The 13,514-nt window shown below is 65.5% G+C and overlaps 3 protein-coding genes across 3 annotated transcripts in view; 2 read left to right on the top strand and 1 right to left on the bottom strand.

The window, feature by feature from the left end:
- Nucleotides 1-75: 75 nt before the first annotated feature.
- Nucleotides 76-1,860, top strand: MNEG_4151 (Plastidic ATP/ADP-transporter; the record flags this gene model as incomplete). Its single annotated transcript, XM_014047376.1, has 3 exons — nt 76-333; nt 539-691; nt 1,435-1,860. The coding sequence occupies 3 exons, from the start codon at nt 76-78 to the stop codon at nt 1,858-1,860; spliced, it is 837 nt and encodes a 278-aa protein (XP_013902830.1).
- Nucleotides 1,861-4,086: 2,226 nt separating this feature from the next.
- Nucleotides 4,087-9,037, top strand: MNEG_4150 (extracellular signal-regulated kinase1/2; the record flags this gene model as incomplete). Its single annotated transcript, XM_014047375.1, has 10 exons — nt 4,087-4,095; nt 4,396-4,475; nt 5,286-5,375; nt 5,769-5,871; nt 6,094-6,218; nt 6,939-7,055; nt 7,316-7,406; nt 8,027-8,155; nt 8,507-8,656; nt 8,900-9,037. 10 exons carry the CDS (start codon nt 4,087-4,089, stop codon nt 9,035-9,037), a joined length of 1,032 nt encoding a protein of 343 aa, XP_013902829.1.
- Nucleotides 9,038-11,001: 1,964 nt separating this feature from the next.
- Nucleotides 11,002-13,514, bottom strand: part of MNEG_4149 (hypothetical protein) — a gene marked incomplete at both ends in the record, with an annotated part of 5,722 nt that continues 3,209 nt past the window's right edge. Inside the window, 4 exons of the mRNA XM_014047374.1 lie at nt 11,002-11,148; nt 11,525-11,617; nt 12,294-12,363; nt 12,751-13,070. Of these exons, the coding sequence (XP_013902828.1) occupies nt 11,002-11,148; nt 11,525-11,617; nt 12,294-12,363; nt 12,751-13,070 (630 nt within the window). The remainder of the gene's footprint in view (nt 11,149-11,524; nt 11,618-12,293; nt 12,364-12,750; nt 13,071-13,514) is intronic.

The following is a 13,514-nucleotide window of genomic DNA, read 5'->3' as shown; positions in this document are numbered from 1 at the left end:
CCCCAAAACCCCGCCCCCACGCATCCGCCCCACCCCCTCTCTTCGTCCCCAAAAGGCATCGTCACCCTGGCATCCATGGTCGTCTCCCGCCTCGTTTTCCAGCACCTGGGCTGGGGCGTCGCCGCGTCCGTCACGCCCGCCGTGATGGGCGCGGCTGGCGCCGTCTTTTTCGGAGCGACGCTGCTGGGCGGCGGCGCGCTGGGGGCGCTGCTGCCGGAGCAGGCGGCCGCGGCGATGGTCGGCGTGGGGTCTGTGGCCGGCATCGTCACGCAGGCGCGTAGGCGGGCGGGCGGCTGCTCACAGGGGCGCGCGACGTATGCCGCGGGGGGCCGCGTGCGGCGCAGCCGAGGCCGCGGCGCAGCTGGCAGGGCGCGCGGTGCGCCCACCCGCCCCACCGACGCTCGACCGCGGCAGCGGCCGGCCCCTCTGCTTGCGGCCCGTCCACTCTCGCCGCCCTGCACCTCCCCCCTCTCGCCCGCCGGCATCCGCGTCGCCCTCACCCCAACCGCCAACCGCCGCCAACCGGCAACCAACGCAGGTGTTTGCGCGCTCCGCCAAGTACAGCCTGTTCGACCCCGCCAAGGAGATGGTCTACATAGAGATGGAGAAAGACGAGAAGCAGCGCGGCAAGGCGGCGGTGGATCTGGTGGGAAGCCAGATCGGCAAGAGCGGCGCGTCTTGGATCACCCAGGTCCGAGGGTCTGGGGTCGGGTTGCGTGGCTCCGTGGTGGATTTTGTGAGCGGGCTGTTGCCGTTGGTGGGCTTGCTGATTGATTGGGGGAGTCAGGGTGCTGCTCGCCGCCGGGCGGGGTGAGCTTGTGTGTGTGGGGGGGGGGTGGGATGAAAGGCGGAGGCAGTGAGCGGGTCGTGGCCTGGATGTGGGCTTGCGGAGAGGGGCGAGGGGGAGGGGGCACGAATGGCCAACTGGCAAGAGCGGTGTCTTGGATCGCGCATGGGAGGGGGTGAAAGGGTTGGGTCGGACGCCCCCGCGGATAGACCGCCGACAGCGGTGGGCCGCTCGCGTAGAAAGATTGTCCTGCGAGCGGCCCGCTGCCGCCGTTGGCCTTGCTGTCTGATCGGGAGCGAGGGGGGCGCTCGCCGCCAGGCAGGGTTGAATTGCGTGGCGGAGGAGGAGGGGCAGGGCGAGGGGGCACGGACAGCCGATTGGCAACGGCGGCGTGTCAACGAGCACGCGGGTGCAACAGGCGGCTGAGTTCCCGCCGGGCCGGCTATTTTTCCCCCTCGGGCTGCACCTCGGTGGTGCGACCGATTTGACGACCTTTTTGAGGGAGTGGCTCACGGGCTGGGGCGCGCCGCTGCCCAGAGCGAGAGCCTGCGCTCTCGGTGCGGCGAGCGGGCTCCCAAAAAACAGCCCGACTCCATCACCCCGCCCGCCGCCTCGGCCGACGGCCCGCGTCCGCTCTGCGTCCGCAGGCCTTCTTGCTGCTCTGCGGCTCCATGGCCGGCGCTATGCCCTTCACCGGCGCCGTCTTCCTGGTCGTCGTCGTCACCTGGATCCAGGCCACGTTTGGCCTGCACCGCCAGATGCAGGCGACCGAGGCGGCGCGCATCGAGGCGGCCAAGGCGGCGCCCGACGCGCTCGCGAGTTATGACGACATGGATTCGGCAGAGGGGGAGGCGGGCGCCGCCGCGATCGTCGCGGCGATCTCGGCGGCAAATGGCGGCGCCGCGGCTGACGGCGGCGGCGGCGGGGTGATTCTTGCGCCGCAGGCGGCTGCGGGCGCGGCGACGCCGGCGGAGGCGCTGCTGAACGGGGGCAAAAGCGGCGGCGGCGGCGGCGGCGGCGGCGGCGCGGGCGCGCTCGTGACGGCGGCGGCGGGCGCGTCGGCGCAGCCGTGAGCGGCGGCGGGACTTTCCGCCAGCGGCGGCCGCCGGCGGCCCGGGAGCCTGGCCGCCGCAGCCGGCTCTTGGCGCCGACGGCGGCGTACAGTTTGCCCCGGGACCGTCGAGCACGCGTTTGCTGATGTCAGCATTCTCGGAAAGCGGAACCCATTTCTACCCTCGCCGTCGCCGCCCTCACCGCCCTGTGGCCTCGCAAACAGCCTTCGGCCGCCGCTCTTGCCGCGCCCCCCTGCGATTGGGGCGGCGCTGGCCAGTAGGCTCTGCTCCATATGTCCGGCCGTGCGCGCCTGCCAAGCCCGCGCAGCGCGCCGCGCCGGGCGCAACCTCGTGCGCTGTACGATACGCCGTGCGCTTGCGCCTTTTGATGAGTCCGAGGCGTCGCAAATGATCTGGCCCCTCCAGGGAGCCGGCTCCGCCCTGCTCTGAGGGCACAGGCGGCGCCTGTGCACGCGTCGGCCCCGCCCGTGCTGTTTGCCCTTCGCTGAGCGGACTGCTGCTTTGGCCGCACTGGGCAATCCCCTGTTGAACCTGGGATGAACCGTGAGCAAGGGTTTCAAGCGGGGGCGTGTGGCCACCTCACCCGCGCTCGGCAACCTGCCAGCCGGCGCCCGCCCGCCCATCTCCCGCCCCGTATGTTTCCCGAACACTTTTACGCCCCGCGCCCGGGCGCCGCCGTAGGCTGTCCCCCTGTTCACCTCCGGCGCCGCCCGCCGCGGGGCGGCCCCACAGCGGCGGCGCACGGGCGTTGCCCGCCAAGGGCGGGCCCGGGCAGCCGCCCGCCCTGTTTTTGCTGTGTTTTTTTGTATGGGCCCCCGTCCGGCCCCTGGCGCCGCGCCTCAAACCGGCCTTTCCCGGCGCAGCTTGGATTTCGCACGACCCTAGCCAAAGTTTTGCTCGCGAGTGCCCCTCCTGTGGGGACGGGTCCGAGGGATTCGAGGGGTTTGGGGCCGTGAGTTGGCTCGAGTCGTGCGGGTGAGTGTTGACGGGCGCCGGTCCCAGCGGCGGCCCGCACTTGAGTCGGCGTCTATTGTTGCGTGGCCCCATTCGAAAAACATGAGCAGCACACATCACACACACATGCACACACGTATCTCCAGCCATGTGCGCGCATCGATGCATCGGTCTGCATCGCACCCGCGCAGCTGTGGAGGCACCACGACCCCTGCCCGCAGCACCCGCGAATCCTCAAACCCTACTGGGGCAAGGCGCGTGGGCCGGACCGGCTACGACACAACAGCACAGCACAGAGAACGGGCGAGAGCACGAGCCCCCCACGAGTCAGTTTTGTCGCCACTATTGCATTTTCCCCCAGCGCCCGCTGCAGGCTGTGCGCGACTCCAGCTTTCAGCTGGTTCGGAGCTACCCCCGGGCTACGGGGGCCGGGTACCCCAACTGTCCATCATCGCCCCAGGGGCGGCGCGGGTTTGTTGTTGCGCGTGTGTGTTTGTGTGTCTAGCAGGCCGAGCGAAGCGGCGGGCTCTGCCCTGCCATGGCTTGAGTGGCGCCGGCTGGGTGTTTGAGGGGGCGCATGTGCGCCCCGTTGCCCGCTGGCGCGAGCGCCCTTGCTGAACAATACCATTTTGTACAGTAGAGTTGGTAAAACTTGATTTGCGCTTTGCACAGTTGTCGATCGGCCAGGCTGGGTGTAGATTGGGAGTCGGCGCCTGCATGATGGCTGCTTCTGCCGGAGCACAAGCGATGGGCCATGGGGGTTTGGGGGTGGGGCGAGCGCATGCACGAACACGAAGCAAGGCATGGCCCACAGACTTGACAAGACAGCCTCCTGGCTCTGGCTGTGTACTAAGGCTGGGTGAGCCCAGTGGGCATATGTAGCTGGCCGGAGTGCCGCGCCCTGTTGGCAGGTCTGTATTCCACATCAGCGAATGCTGGTGACAGGCATGACCAGAAACCACAGACCAGTGCCCGCCATCCACTTTGACGCACTACACGACAGAACAACCTACGCTCACTGCGTCCCTTTCATGTCTTCTTGGCACCATTTACCACTCAACCAACCGTGAATCGGTCGGTACGTCCAAATTCAAACTTCTGCACGATCTGAGACCTCTGATCGGTTCAGGACAGGTTGTGCGGCTCAGTATACACGACATAGATAAGCATTGCCTACTCCCGGGATCCTTGGCTTCTCGGTGGATGCGGTGGAGCAGTGTGCCTCGTCCTTGACTTGCGTCCCAGAGCAATTTTAGCAAGGGAAACGACACGATGAGCACCGTGGTTCAGTCACCCGTCCCAGCAGGCGGCTGCGGGGCGCCCGCCGCAGCAGGAGGCTGCCGCATTCAGCAGCACCCAGCGGACGCTGCTGGCGACGCCGGCTCGAACGATGTCTACAACAATGAATACAATCAGTTCATGGTCAGCGTTTGGAAGGCTTGATGTGTTTTTTGCCTGGTTGGCCCCGCTGCTTTTATAGCAACACAGTGTCTAGGCTCATGCCAGGTCAAAGAGGCGGTGACATGGGAAGCAGCGCTGCGCTTCTTGCCCCGCTCACCCGCTGTCGCCCGCCGCCCTCAGGTGTGCGGCAGCCTGTTTGAGTGCCCGGCCAAGTATGCCCCCATCAAGCCCATCGGCCGCGGGGCGTACGGCATCGTCTGGTGAGCGGTGCAGGGATGGGCGGCAGCAGCAGCAGCACCATCAGCAGCAGCAACAGCAGCAGCAGCAGCAGCAGCAGCCGCAGCAGCAGCAGCAGCCGCAGCAGCAGCAGCAGGACTGGTCGGACACTGCTGCATGGACAGCTTGGATTGGGCGGAAGGATGCGTGGCAGTGGATTATGTTATTCGCGCATGACTTGAGAAGAAAATCATGGAAGGCAGCGAGGCGCCGCCTGAGCGTGCTGCAGGGTTGCAGGCCTCCACCCGCAGTGAGGGCGCGCAAGCCGCGGACCGTTCCGCGCCGCCGTCCCGCGCGCAGCCCCCGATGCGGCGGCCCGGGCGCGTGGCAGCCCGCGGACGGCCGCTGAGGAGGGCTGACCCAATCAAGCCCCCTTCGCCCGATGGCCCATGCGTGCGCACTCGCGCTCGCGCGCACGTGCATGCTTCCCTTCGATCGCTGCAGTTCTGCGCGCAACCTTGAGACGAATGAGCGCATCGCCATCAAAAAGATATCCGGGGTTTTCGACAGCCCCGTGGATGCCAAGAGGACGCTCAGGTGTTTTTGTGGGGGGGGAGTGTGGAAGGCGCGCCAGGCAGCAGCAGCAGCAGCAGCAGCAGCAGCATGCGCGAAGGGGTAAAGGCAGCAGCAGCTGCAGCAGCAGCATGCGCAAGGGGTAAGGGCAGCGGCAGCGGGGGGAGCCGCAGCAAAAGCAGGAGGGAGCGACGCCCCTGGGCCGCGGCGGGCTCGACGCGCAATGAGCATCCCCCCACCCTCCGGCCATGACGCGTCCCTGCGCCCGCGCCCCCGCGCAGGGAGGTGCGGCTGCTGTCCCACCTGCAGCACGAAAACGTGATTGCCCTGCGGGACATCCTGCCGCCCCCCAGCGGGGCCGCCTCCTTCAAGTGAGCGCGCCGCGCCGCGCCGCGCGGGGCCGCGCGCTTGCGGGCTCGCTGCGGGCGCCGATGCGCCGGTTTCCTTTCCGATTGCTGCGCGCGGCGCGCTCGGCCTCGAGCGCGCACGCCGGGGGCACGTGTTGTCCCCGCCGGGCGCCGGAACAAAACGTCGCGCGTGACTAGATGGGCGGCCCTCACGGCATCCTTCATGCGCTCTCACCTTGGCCGCGCCCCTTCCAAAGCGACCCCCCTTCCAATACCCCGGCCCTCCTGATGCCACCCAACCCCACACCCCGCCTCTCTCAACACTCCCGGATGCATTAACCTGTCTGCTGCTGACGCTCCTGAACCCTGGAAAATATCTTAGCCCAGACATCTTGGCCCAAATATCTCGCCCCCCAGGGACGTGTACCTGGTGTATGACCTCATGGACACAGATCTGCACCAGATCATCCGCAGCCCCCAGCCCCTGAGCGAGGACCACATCAGCTACTTCACATACCAGGTGGGGTAGGGTGTGGGGAGGGGTTTGGGAGAGTGGAAGGTCCAGAGCAAATTGGTGCCCTTGCACATGTCCATGCGCGCGTGCGCACAGAGACACGCGCGCACAACATACATACGAGCCACGCACAAGCGTATGCACTCGAGTGTGCAGACTCACGCGCCGAACGTACACACACACACACACACACACACACACACACCATCCATATCCCCCCACCCGCAGCTCCTGCGCGGCCTCAAGTACATCCACAGCGCCAGCGTGCTGCACCGCGACCTCAAGCCCAGCAACCTTCTCGTCAATGCAAACTGCGACCTGCGGATCTGCGACTTTGGCCTCGCCCGCGTTGGGTGAGCGGCTGAGGGCTTGCCTGAGTTTGCCTGGTCAGGTTCAGGGTTGAACTCTAAACACCAAACGCTAAACCCTTGCCGAAGGCAGGATGTGATGTTGTTTCGGGCCGGCTGGCAGGGACGGTCAAAGGGCCGGGCAGGGGGGGGAGGCTGCGGTGCGAAAGGGGGGCCTGGGGTTTGCCCGAGGGGTCGGGGTTTGGGTTCAGACCCTGAACCCTGAGCCCTTGCACAAGGCAGGGGTTGATCTTGTTTTGGGGCCGGATGGCGGTGACGTTCACGGGGGCGGGGAAGGGGGGGCGGTGCGAGCGATGGGCGGCGGGCGCGGTGCGGGAGACAAAGAGCAGGGGGTTCCCCAGCGATCGCTGCGTGGGATTGGGCGCATCGGCGCGCCCGCGGGCGCACCGCTTCCTCCCGGCGCGCTCCACATCAGGAGCGGCCCTCCCGCCGCAATCGCTGCGCGCCGCCGCCGACGCGGTCCCCACTGAAAACGCAGCAGGGCCCGGAAAGGCCGTGTGTGCGCCGCCGCCTGTAGATCTTCAACGCCTCGATCCGCCACATAAGCCTCACACTATTGAGCCCTGCTGACTGTTGGCCTTCCGCGCGCGCCTTTCGCAGCAACCAGGGTGTCGGCATGCTGACAGAGCACGTCAACCCGCCACATCATAATTTTGATGACACGATCCCTGCTGACTCTTGGCCTTCCGCGCGGTTCCCATGCAGCAACCAGGGAGCCCAGGAGGGCGTCGGCATGCTGACAGAGTATGTCGTCACCCGCTGGTACCGCGCGCCAGAGCTGCTGCTGTCATGCCCCGACTACACCGCGGCGATCGACATCTGGTGCGCGGTTGCTGGCGCTGCCATCCCTCCACGGGCCCTGCCACGCGCGGCGGCGGCGTTGGGCCAACGCTGCTGGTGCTGTGGCTGGTGCCGCTGGTATTTCCGCGGTTGTTGGTTGTGCGGCGGCTGCTGCTGCTGCCACCGCCCCTGCCGCTCCGGCTGCAGCCGCAGCTGCTGCCGCCGCTGCCACGCACCCCCTCGCACTCACTGCCCCCTCACCCGTTTTGCCTCCTGCCGTCGCACCCCCCCCCCTCCCAAAGGTCCGTGGGCTGCATCCTGGCGGAACTGCTGGGCCGCAAGCCGCTGTTCCCCGGGAAAGACTACGTCCACCAGCTCAACCTCATCACAAAGGTACCCAGGTCGAGGCCTGACGCCGGCAGGGAACTTTGGTTTTGGGGGGGAGCGGGTGCTGCACCATCGACCAGGTTGCACTCACCACAAAGGTGCCCGGACCGGTGCCAGCCGGAAGACGACCAGGCACCCTTGGCGGGGGAGGGGGGACCTGGGCCGGAGCAAACCGCCAGCAGGACGCTTTTCGGGGAAGGGGGGCCAGGGGGGGGGGGTGAGGCCGCAGCGCACAGGCTTGCACCAGCTCAACCAATTATAAAGGATGGGGCCTCATGCCAGCAGGGCGCTCGGAGGGGGGGTGGCGTGAGGTTGCTGCGCCCGGGCTTGCGCTGTGTGCGCTTCTCCGCCCGACCGGGCATGGCGGCCGGGCCCTGCACGCCGGGGGCGGAGGACTTGGCCGGGCGCGCGCGGCCCTGCGGGTGGCTTCTGCTGCTGCGAAGGCGAGGGGTGCATGGGCGGTGGGTTGACGCCCAGGGTGCTACCGCCAAAAACGAGTCACACGACACACACACACACACACACACACACACACATGTAATCCACACACATCACAGACACATCACACACACTCTCTACAGACAGTACACTCACAAAACAACAAACGCACTCGTCCCCTGCCCCAGGCCATCGGGTCTCCAGGAGAGGAGGACATCCAGTTTGTCAGCAGCGAGAAGGCGCGGCGCTACCTGCGCTCGCTGCCTCGCTGCCCCAGGGCAGACTTCCAGGAGCTGTGGCCACAGGCGGACCCCCAGGTTCGCGGGGCTTGGGAGGCCCCCTCCTGCCCGTTGACCTGGTCAATCGGCCATGCACCTCCGCTCTCTTGTCGGCTGGGCGCCTCTGGGGAGGGTGGCTGGGGGTCGAGCAAGGTCATAACGCGTACGTACACAATTCACCCTCGCATGCACGATCAAACACTCCGTTGGCCCCCGCAACACACACACACACACACACACACACACGATCACACACAAAATCACCCACACAAACACACACACAGAGCAAACCATGCTCCCAACACCCGCAGCATGCATGCATGAACGCATGCACGCCTCCTCCCTCCCCCCACTCTCCCGACTCTCCCACCTCTCCCCCCCTCCCCCCAGGCCCTTGACCTGCTGTCTCGGATGCTCGTGTTTGACCCCTCGCGCCGCATCAGCGTGGACGACGCGCTGCGCCACCCCTACCTGGCCGCGCTGCACGACGCCGCGGACGAGCCCGTGGCCGACGCGCCCTTCACATTCGAGGTGCCAAAGGTGAGCGCGGCCGCGCAACTCCCGCTTTCCTCCACCCCTTGGGAGAAACGTGCTCGGACGCGGCTGTGTGCGCACGCGACGGCCCACAAATGCCTTGCCCGGTTCGCCAACCGCTCGTTGTGTTGTGTGTCGGTGTGCGCATGCGTGGATGTGTACATATGTGTACATGTGTGTGAACGCACTCACACACGGTCACACTCAACACAAACACACACACGCACACCCACACGCGCGCGCGCGCAGGACATGACCACGGAGGTCGGTCGCGAGCTCATGTGGGAGCAGGTGCTCTGCCGCCACCCCGAGCTGGCGCGCGGCGGCGCGGCCCCAGGCAGCCCCTCGCTGCGCAGGGACCAGCGGGCGGGCGCGGGACGCCCGTGAAAGCGCGCGCGCTCGCTGTCGCCTGATGGGAATGCTTGGCCCCCCCGCTCGCTGGGGTCTGGCTCTGTCTGTTTCGGTTGGGTTTGGCGGCCGCTTGATTCTTCATTCTTTCCCTGGCTCTGCAGCAATGCGTGTTTCTGAAGCGAGGACGGAGATTTTTTGTTGTGTGTCCCCCTGTCGTCACATCCGGTCCGCCAGCACACGCTCGGCCCACGCACACCCAGCCGCCAGCGCATGTTTCATGGCGCAGAGGGCCGTCCACGTACGTCCAAATTAGGTTTACAGACAATTAGGAGGGTTAGGGCAGCTGACGGCGTGCGGCGGACGTGCTGCTCTTGCGTGGGGCCGTCTGTATTGGAACTAGGCAGGAGCGCGTTTACACACAAGTTTTTCCTGAGGTAGCTGTGCAAACATGCCCCTGCCCCTTGGCCCCTGGCACACACACACACACCTTGGTGTTATAACACACCTGAGACCTGCCCATCACCGGGGCGTTGATGGGTGGACACACACAGCACTTGCCTGTAAACAACAAAGGTGTAACAATTGTTCTGAAAACCACGACATGATACCGCTGTCACGCCAAGACAGTTGGCGACCAATGGCGTTGCATAATCCTTCGTGCCACTTACCCATCAGTGATGGGTTTCGCTCCATCCAATTCTCTTTGGCCTTAGCCCTGCTGCTCAAAACGCTGCAGCAGATCAGTGAAATCAACCTCGGCCCAGCTCCTCAGGACGCTGCAGCAGACCAGTCACGTCAAAATCCCTTTACACGCCGTGTGCGCGCCGTTCCCAGCAACATGAGCTGTACAGCTGGGCGACACAGCAAAGGCAAGAGCAAATGGACTACCAAAGGGAGGTCGGGTGAAAACATGCGGCGCAGCTCCTGAAGAGCCCCCACACTTGACAGCCTCAAGCAGAGCAGCATCGGGATCTCGAATAGGATTGGTACAGCGTCCCGCCTGCGGAGCCATCCAGGCGGCAATGGCGTTTGCAACCCGGCGCTGCTCCGTCACACCGCTCGGTGCCCAAAACTGCATTTCTGGTTTCAAAGTCTGAACCGTGCAAGAAATAGCGGGCTTGCCGCCCGACTGGCGCGCGCAGCCCTCGCGCCTGCGCCCGCGCCGCTGCCAGGGCGCCCCTGTTGCTGCCGCCCGCGCCCGGGGTCGGCGTTCGCGGCATTTCCTACTGCGCCTGCGCCGCCTCTCCGCACTCCTTCTTGTGCTGTTTCCACGCTGCCTTCTGGCAGGCCTGCGCATCAGGAGCGAGGCATGTCCCCAAATCAGCGGGTTTGACTGTCAAGAGGAGCGAATACTGTAAGAGCTTCTGAACGAGATGGGGCCAGGCATCGCACGACAAATCCAGGGTTCAAACAAGCGTACATAAATCAATTCGGAACTAATCCCTGTTGCTCAATAACAAACACACAGACACGTAAACACACACGCACACACACGCGCACACGCACACGCACACACGCATACACACGCACACGTGCAAACACACGCGCACACGCACACACACGCGTACACGTACGGACGCACCACACGAGCGCGCACGCACGCACACACACGCGCGCACACACACACACACACACACACACACACACACACACAGCATACGCGCATGCACAACACACGCACGCACTGATACATGCACGCGCGCGGCCCATGAACACACAACAAAAGCACGCTCCTTGCCGCAGTAGTGCGCGCTCCTGCAAGTTTGACGAGTGCGGGCCCGGTGCGGGAAGCGCAACATAAGCTTCAGCACTCGACACCAATCAAGGGGCGGCGGCCGCGAGCGCGTCACTAGGCGTTGCACGGGCGCAGGTGCGCAGGGCATGCAGCATCGCTCACCCCCCACAACCCGGCGGCGCACCCCTGGCCCGCCCCCATCCTGCCAAACACAGCCTCCTCCTTGGAGAGACAACGACATGGCGGAGTAATTTTTGAAAACCGCTCACCGGCAGCCCGTGCAGAGGTTGAGCTTCCCAAACGGCAGCTGGCAGTGGTCGCACGTCTGCACGGGCGGGACCAGCGCGTCTCCCAGCTGCTGCGCCCCCACGCCCACTCCCTCCTGGTAGGTGTCCTCTGGGAGCGCCTGGATCTGGGGTTGAGGCAGCGGGGCGCGGCAACAAAGCAGGAATCAAGTAACAGGGTTTGGGATTTCAGCGTCTAGAGTTCGAAATGCAAGCCCTAAACCCCTAACAATCAGAGTTTAGGGTCTAGGTTTTGCATTTCAAGGGCGTAATGTTGGGAAAGGATACGGGGAAGACGTAGGGAGGGGGACAGGGGTAAAATTTGAGGTAAAATTTGATAAAGGCGGGGTGGTGCAAGGGCCCGTCGAAGGCAAGGCCGCCCTCGCCGCCGCCCTTGGCCTGGCAGACCCCTCGAAGGGACCTCGAATCCCCGCCCTGACAAGGCCTAAACCCTGTCCAAATTCGAATGCCCTCCATGCTCCAGACACCCAAAAATCCGCGCACCTCCAGGTCGTCCGGCGCGGCCCGCAGCTCCTCTGATGAGATGTCCTGCGGCCGGCGGCCCGTCTGGGCGGCCAGCGCGCGGGACAGCGCGTCCTGTTGGGGCACGGGCGATCAGGCCCGAGCGCGTGAGACATTGGCGCGTGAGGGTTCGGCGGGACTCGCGCGGGGGGGCCGTGGCCAGGTGAGGGCGCGGTGCGGGCGGGGAGGCGTGGGAGGGTGAGGGAGGTGGCATGCGCCTCTGCAGGGTTTGGGGGGGGGGGTGTCGCAGCATTCCAGCGAATGGTGGGATGCGGCCGAGGAAAGGGAGCGCCGCCGGTGGGCCACAGGCTCGCTGATTGAGAAAGGGGAACAGAATCAATCAGAATCTGCACCGGAAGATACTAGTATGCATACAAGTCTACTATTACTGGTGCTACTAGGGTGCAGGCTGAGCTTAGTCTGGTGCTCGCTGCGCCGTGCCCTCACCCCTGCCACCCAAACGTCCCACCCAACCAGCGCCACAAAGCTTGTCCTTGCTGCCCCCCCCCCCCACTTCCCGCGTGCACACACGCGCATACGCATACGGACATCCACACTCGCACAAGAGAACACACGCGCGCACACCCACACACACACACACATACGCATACACCGACCGGCATCCACTTTGCAGCCGACCATGCGCCTCAGCCCCCACCGACATCCGTCCCCCTCCTCCACCCCGCGGCCCCTCAATACCCTGTCCGCCGCCGCAGGGCTGACTCCTGGGCTTCCGTCCGACCCACCGCACCTTGAACAACTCTTGAACCCCTGATGCGATGGCGTCGACGCGGCGCCTGGCGGCCACATCATAGTACCCCCTGAGGCGAGAGATCACACCGGCGCCGCACAGATTTGTAAGGCTTGGCATGTACAACAGTCAGGGTTCAGGTTTTAGGATTGGGAGTTATTGTAGACGGGTCGGGGCGGGGCATGGGGCGCGGCAAAAGCAGGCTCCCGTGCAGCACTGAGGTGCGAGGTGACGAGGGGTGGCGCTGAGCCGCTGAGCGGGACACACGCACGTGGTCTTGAGAGGGGCCGGGCGGCGCTGCAAACCAGCCTGGGGCACGCCAAAGCTGCAGCCACCAGCAACCCAGGTTCCATCCACACCAGGAAACACCAAAACTTGCGGCATACCGCCATGGCGACAGGGCTCCCTCTCGACCACGCTGGCCGCCAAAAGATCAAAACGCGCGCCGGCCCCTCACCACTTTTTGAGCGCCGCCTTGTGGGCTGCGGCCTGCGCCTTGAAACGCCGGTAGTCGCCCACCCTGTAGGGCCGCGGGCCCCCCACCATCACCCGCAGCAGGTTCCAGCAGGCGATGCAGCCGTACACGTCGTCGACCGACGTGCCCTCGGCCGGCAGCTGCTGCTGCTGCTGCTCCTGCTGCTGCTCCTGCTCCTGCTGCTGCTGCTCGTTTGGAGCCGAAGAGCTTGTAGATGAGGGGAAGGAGGGGGAGGGAGCCGCAGCAGCAGGGGGGACCTTGACGGCCGAAAGCTCAGCCACCTCTCGCAACCGCGCCACCAGCTGCGTTTGGATAGCGATAACAGCAGTTGGTCGGTTGGCCGAATGGTCAGCTTGTCGGATGGTCGGACGACTGAAGAGTCGGATGCGTGGTCGGTGGATTGGCATGGTGGGTCGGTTAATTGGTTTGCTGGTTGCTGGCCGGGTGGGTGTGTGTTGGTTTGTCGAGGAGTTGGTTGCTTGCCAACTGGGTGGGGGGGGTGGGCAGGTGATGCGGTCGGCTGGCTGGTGGACGGCTGGGTTCAGGCAGGAGGCTGCCGCTGAAAAAGGTTTGTTGTGTTGTTGGTGCATAGGCGGGCATCCAAAACCGGGTCTGTCCGGCAAGCAGGCGACGAGCGGCGCCGCTGTGGGTGGAGGACATGGGGGCCGCGCGGCGTTGGCTGCAGGCGGCTGTGCCTCTCTTAATTTGTGTAATTGTAAGCAGTCCTTCCTCAACCATCCCCCCTT

The sequence above is a fragment of the Monoraphidium neglectum genome, assembly GCF_000611645.1.
Source record: "Monoraphidium neglectum strain SAG 48.87 unplaced genomic scaffold scaffold00560, whole genome shotgun sequence".
NCBI lineage: Eukaryota > Viridiplantae > Chlorophyta > Chlorophyceae > Sphaeropleales > Selenastraceae > Monoraphidium > Monoraphidium neglectum.
Note: the sequence above shows the minus strand (reverse complement) of the source record. Positions and strands in the feature narration are given on the sequence as shown.